The sequence below is a fragment of the Engraulis encrasicolus genome, chromosome 10 (genome assembly GCF_034702125.1).
Source record: "Engraulis encrasicolus isolate BLACKSEA-1 chromosome 10, IST_EnEncr_1.0, whole genome shotgun sequence".
Lineage (NCBI taxonomy): Eukaryota > Metazoa > Chordata > Actinopteri > Clupeiformes > Engraulidae > Engraulis > Engraulis encrasicolus.
Genome location: NC_085866.1, coordinates 13658064 through 13660563, shown reverse-complemented (window position 1 = coordinate 13660563; position 2500 = coordinate 13658064). Strand labels below are relative to the sequence as shown.

The 2500-nt window shown below is 47.9% G+C and overlaps 1 protein-coding gene across 1 annotated transcript in view; it reads right to left on the bottom strand.

Moving 5' to 3' along the window:
- Positions 1-2500, bottom strand: part of avpr2ab (arginine vasopressin receptor 2a, duplicate b) — a 48628-nt gene that overhangs the window by 7973 nt on the left and 38155 nt on the right. The window contains exon 5 of the mRNA XM_063208088.1: positions 1-759. This exon is cut by the window's left edge and continues 178 nt beyond it. Coding sequence (XP_063064158.1) covers positions 1-759 — 759 coding nt within the window. The remainder of the gene's footprint in view (positions 760-2500) is intronic.

Sequence of the window (2500 nt, the reverse complement as noted above, 5' to 3'; positions counted from 1 at the left end):
CGGCCCCCCGGGGCCGGGGGACAGGGGGAAGGGGGTCTGGTGGTCGGGCAAGACGTCCGGCCAGAGGTCGGTGGTGGAACCGGTGGTGGTGGTGGTGGGGGTTCTGGGCCGCCCAGCAGCAGTGTGGTGAGAGTTGCTGCTGGCTCTGCGGCCGTGGGGATGGAGGTGCTGGTTATGGTGCTGGTGTGGGTGCTGATGATGATGGGGGTGGGGGTGGAGGACGTGGCTGCCTGGTGTCTGCTGGGGGTAGGCAACGGTGGAGGACAAAGAGGGGTCCAGAGGTGTTGTATGTGGCATTCGGTGGTCTGACAGAGAGGCTGGCTGATGATGATTAGGGGCGTTAGGGGAGGGTGAGCGTGAGGGTGTGTGGGTGCTGTTGTCATCGTCACTGGCACTGGCGTTGTAGGGGGACAAAACAGCAGGAGGCATCATTAATCTCACCGCCCCCTCAGCCTTGCAGAGGGCCGGGGTGTCGTAAGAGTTGCGAAGGTCCGCCACGGTGGTAGCAGACGGAGCGACAAGTGACGGCCGCGAGAGGCTGCAATGGCGGTTTGAGGAGGATCGGCTGCCGCGCCTCTCTTTTCCTCCTCCACCTCCTCCTGCTGCTGCTGTTCCTCTTGCTCCTATGGAGCTCCCCCGGGGCCTCTGGCCGTCCCTCGGGGGCAGGTGGAGGAGCACGGAGTTCCTCTTGAACTCGGCCGACACCACCCGCTCCGACTTCAGGTAGATGTTGTCGTGGATCTCCCTGAAGATGCGGACCTGTGGGGCACAGGCACAAGATCAGCCGAGAATAGATCGAGAACGGTACACACAGTGTTATTGGTCAGTGTCATTTCAACACTTCAAGAGCAGGACCAACTACAGGAGTGTTCAGTTTGGATACTGGATTATCAATGCTGTCAACATAATCTTAAATAGTTCGTGCTGGCAGCTGTTTAACTTATTTGGGTATTGTATTTTGTAATTATTGTATTTGTATTATATATTTTAAAATGTGTGTGTATTTTTGACTCTCTTTTTTTACAACTGTGTACAATAACTGTGGATTTTTAGTTTTGTTTTAACTTTGTTTTTTTAAGGAACATCAAACCTGACAAGGGACAAAAGACGGAAATTAGCCTCTTAGCTACAATCTTGTATATTTAGCATTTTTGTTTAAATGCTGGCAATATATGCTGTCCCTTTCTTAAAGGGACACTCTGCAGGAAATGGTACTGCAAAAAAGGTACTGCAACTATGCTGCTCATTGAAACTGGGCTGCCTATTGCCAAATGTGGTCTTTACATGAAAGTTTACTAAGTAATAAACAAATATTTTCTAATATGGTCCAAGTAAAGTCTTTTTTGCAGCTAAAAATGGCTATTTTAGGAAATTCAAAATGGCGGACCATGGAGAAGATCCCCCTTTTCATGTCTAAAAAGTGCAATTTTTCCAGTCATAATGAATACTTAGAATTTGATGGTGGTGGTAAGTATTCATGAAAAAGGTAACATTAGTGAATGGGCAGCATGAATTCTGGAAATAAACAACTAAAAATCTCACACAGTGTCCCTTTAAATAAATAAACTTGTAAACTTGTAAACTCACTGAGTGTTGTTGGCCAGGAACAATATGAGGAGACGTACAAGGAGACTGCACTTCGGTCGTGCAGCTGCTCCAGTTACTGAGACAGACACAGTTACAGTGGCTTAGCCAGATGACTTCTTTCATTTAAACTGTGTGTCTGGTTGCTAAATGCGCATTACCACACGCGGAAATCCAGCTCCTATGCTTATTATTCACACTTTAATTTGTACAGGCAGTTTTGTCATTTTCATTCCTGACGTAGGTTTCCAAGTCAAGTAATATAGCGTAGTCAGTTACACTAAGCGTGACTAAAGCATTCTGCCATCTACTACTGCTTTCAGGATTAAGCCAGTCTCAAAACTGGCTTAGATGTTCTTAGTGCGTTTTTGTATCAGAGAGAGAGAGAGAGAGAGAGAGAGAGAGAGAGAGAGCAAGAGATAGAGAAAGAGAAAGAGAGAGAGAGAAATAGTGACAGACAGACAGACAGACAGAAAAATAAACAATGAGTCAGAGAAAAAGGTGAGGGAGGAAGACAGACAAATAGAGACAGAAACAAAGACGGACGTTTTAGAACAGTTTAATTTCTAGGAAGTTGCTCTAAAACGCCAATGCTGGCGGCAGCCCTCACGGTGATAGTGTTTGAAGCCCAATCGATTTGCAGAGCAGCCGAGTCGGTCGGGCCATGCTAGGATTGGTTACACATGAGGCTTTCTGTGTGTGTGAGAGAGGGAGGGGGAGAGAGAGAGAGAGAGAGAGAGAGAGAGAGAGAGAGAGAGAGAGAGAGAGAGAGAGAGAGAGAGAGAGAGAGAGTGAGAGAGAGAGAAAGAAAAAGAAATGAGGACAGCTCGGTGCAGCGTAGCCCATTTAAGGCATTGCTGGCTGGCAGGCACACAGGCCAGCTCAGGGGTACCATCCCTCCCTCCATCCCTCCATC